The sequence below is a fragment of the Arachis ipaensis genome, chromosome B10, assembly GCF_000816755.2.
Source record: "Arachis ipaensis cultivar K30076 chromosome B10, Araip1.1, whole genome shotgun sequence".
In the NCBI taxonomy this organism is placed as follows: domain Eukaryota; kingdom Viridiplantae; phylum Streptophyta; class Magnoliopsida; order Fabales; family Fabaceae; genus Arachis; species Arachis ipaensis.
In genome coordinates, this window is record NC_029794.2 from 135,038,010 (window position 1) to 135,041,836 (window position 3,827).

Sequence of the window (3,827 nt, forward strand, 5' to 3'; positions counted from 1 at the left end):
TATATATAGAAAAATGATAATTTCATTCTCATTTTTAATAATGTCAGTCTAAATATGATTTTTTTTTACATTGTATATTTTTATTTTGAGAAAAAATTTGCATTGTATGCTTTTATAAAAAAAGAAAATAACATTATTATTAAAATAGGAGTAGCAATATTTATTTGTGTGTATTTGGAAACCCATATCGTTTTCAATTGATTAGCAATTAAGAAGTATTATGGAAAATGAGAAGTGCAATTGCATTATCATTTCATCTCTATCTCTTTCTCTTTCTTAATTACATCTTGATCTTGAATCCTTTCTATTCCATGGACTCGTTGGCAACAGCTTTTAAGACATGACTCATGTTTATAACGATAACATTTTCTCCAACTCATCTTCCACCTAAAAGTAATGTTAATCTCACCCCGCATTTTTTATTTTTGTTTGACAATTTATTTGTTAAGTTAAGTTAATATAATATTATGAGTTAAGTATCGTTTTTGTCTTCAACGTTTGGAGTAAATTCTAAAGTTGTCCTTAACATTTTAATCGTCCTATTTAAGACCATAACGTTTCAAAACTGACTCAATGTTATTCTGCCGTTAGGGATTCGTTAACAGAATTGACGGCGAAACAAAATTGAGACGATTTAAAAACGTTAGGGACTTAAATAGGACGAAAACGTTGGGGACAAAAATGATACATATAAATAAATTTTAATTTTATCATTCAATAATATCAATTTTTTACTATACATAGTATTCAATTATTTTTTAATCACATCTAAGTAAATTACACTTAATCATATTATTTTCATTTTAAATAAATTAAATTTTTTTTATAATTTTACCCTTAAAGATTTTTAGTTATCATGAAATGTTTGTAGAATGACTAGTATATAAATTTGCAGAAAATATATATATATATATATATATATCTTTTGTCTCTAATGTATCNNNTTTTAAATAAATTATTTTTTTTATAATTTTACTCTTAAAGATTTTTAGTTATCATAAAATGTTTGAAGAATGACTAGTATATAAACTTAGAGAAAAGAAAAAAAAATAATATATATACAATAAAATATAAATTATACCTTTTATCTCCAATGTATCAAAATTCTTTAAAATTATAAAAAAATAAATTTATTTAAAATGAAAGTAACGTGATTAAGTTTAATTTATTTAGATATAATTAAAAAATAATCGAATACTATGTACAGTAAAAAATTAATATTATTGAAAGATAAAATAAAATTAAAATTTATTTTATGTATCGCTTTTGTCCCTAATGTTTTCGTCCTATTTATTATTTAAGTCCCTAACGTTTCAAAATCGTCTCAATTTTGTCTTGCCGTCAATTCTATTAACGGATCCCTAACGGTAGGACAACATTGAGTCAATTTTGAAACGTTAGAGACTTAAATAGGACTATTGAAATATTATGAACAACTTTAGAACTTACCCCAAACGTTAGGAATAAAAACGATATTTTACTCTAATATTATTTTCTACTACTCAAATCAATATTTTATAATAATTTGACAACATTTACTGAATACATATAAAACCCACTTTAAAATATGTTAGTTAATTTTTTCTTATAAATATTGAGTTATTCGTTTACTGCATACGACACCTTTTTTTATTAAATATAAGTATTTTGTGAATTTTTTATTTATTTTATAGATTATTTGGTATTAGTATAAATAACAAAAAATATATGAAGTTATTTTATATAAGATAAATATATTCATAAATAACTTATTTTTAAAACATACTTCAGATATAAATATAAAAAATAGACATTTTTTTTATAAATCGCATGAATATACACACTAAATTAAAATCCTTTAAGGAGGATAATTAGGAAATACATTATAACCAATAATTTTTGTTATTTTTCTTTCTATCTCTAAATTTGTCATTGACCTTTTGATAAAAATAAATTTTGGAAGCCATCTTATAATACATTATAAATACATCCAAATTAACGTTATATATAGAAAATGCTGAAAGGATAATTTAACAAAGATAATTAGATTATATTTATTCATAAAATATGCATTTGATTTTATTATTTGTTAATTTTAAATCTTAATAAGTACATGGAAATAGATTTTGAAATAAGATTAAAAAAAGAAATTTCTCCATTATAGGTGGAAATTAAAATTCCTATTTTAGTACTTGAAATCTGAAAGTGATTTCAATTAAATATTCAAACAAATGTTTTCCTTAATAAGTTTAAATGTTCTCAAAAAGTATATTTCCTTCTTAAAATACCACATCAAAACATATTCTTAATGATATTTTTTTCCAATTTCATTATTAAAGATATGTTATATTTTTTTTAATATTTTTGGGTCTAGAATAGTTAAAATATAATAATGTATAATTCTTTAGTTTCTTGTTTTTGGTTTTCCACGGTATCCCCCAACCCGACAAGTCAAGAACTAATCTGTCGCGGATCTGAGTTTCATTTAAGGATCTGTCGCTGACCAATTGGTTGCTACATGCACAATGCGAAATTTGAACCCCCAACACTTGTTTAAGTGGACGAGTGGGCTGACTACTCGACCAACCAAAGTTGGTTTCTTTTTTTTTGTCTTAATTGTTTCGGTTTTAAGGTTTGGACTCTTTTGTTTTGGGCCAGTGAATTTGGTTTCAACATCAATGGAACGGAATAGTCCCAACTACCTAGTAATACTATTTTAATGTTAAAAATATTGACCCAAAAAAAATGTTAAAAATGATTTTAAAAATGATTTTAATTTTTATCAACAACTTTAAGAATCAAAACAGTATTTTATATTTTATATTTTATATTTTTATCAAATAAGATACAAATTTTTTTTTTATTTTTATATTCTTATCTTAATATCTTTGTATTAATATATACTATTCACTCTTTAATTTACTCAATCTTGCTCCGAGTAGGTTATGGGCCACTAATTAAATGTAAAAAGATACAATAAATAATAAAAATTGGGATGCATGAATACAAAATTTTTAGGCCCTTACTAGCTACTAATAATCAGAACCTAAAAGTTGTAGGAGAAAATCCCTATAATGCCCTGAGGTATCTGAACGAACAGCAACAGATAACGGTTTTCCATATTTAGTGAGATATGCTTCTTTTATGTATTGCATGTCAATCTCTGTTCTCGTCACAATTACCCTTATTAGCCTTGTGTCACCGGTTCCCATTCCCTTTATTGCCTTCCGTAAAATCTGTAAGAAGAGGGCAATTTCGTCACTGAAAATATTATAGGGATCTATTTGCAATATTTTTTGTGTTATAAAATGTTTTAATATTAGATCTAAAAGAAAATATTTTACACTTTGTTAAGTTGCACTAAATGACCCAAATAAAAATATTTTGAAGCATATTATAGATAAGAAATGTATGTTAAAATATAAAATGCATATTTAAAATAAATTAAAGGTTTAATTACTCTATTGGTCTCTATAGTTTCGTAAAATTTTTAATTAGATTCCTATATTTTTTTTCTTTTTAATTGAGTTCCTACACCAAATTTTTTTTTTCAATTAAGTCCTTCTTAGTAGTAATTGGCTTAATTTTATAGGGATTCAACTAAAAAAAAAAGAATTGGTACAGGGACCTAAATAAAAAGAAAAAAAATATAGGGACCCAATTAAAAAAAAAATTGGTGCAAAGACTCAATTAAAAGAAAAAAAAAGTATAAGGACCTAATTGAAAATTTTACAAAACTATAAGGACCAACAGAGTAATTAAATCTAAATTAAATTAAATAATACATGATAATTAATTTATTGATTTATTTTTTATGTATACATAATAATTTTGAAAATATTTTTCTC

General features: G+C 23.6%; 1 protein-coding gene across 1 annotated transcript in view; it reads right to left on the bottom strand.

The window, feature by feature from the left end:
• The window catches only part of LOC107621207 (annexin D5-like), a 6,752-nt gene continuing 5,866 nt past the window's right edge, over positions 2,942–3,827 (bottom strand). Inside the window, exon 6 of the mRNA XM_016323242.2 lies at positions 2,942–3,215. Within this exon, the coding sequence (XP_016178728.1) occupies positions 3,012–3,215 (204 nt within the window). The 3' untranslated portion in view covers positions 2,942–3,011. The remainder of the gene's footprint in view (positions 3,216–3,827) is intronic.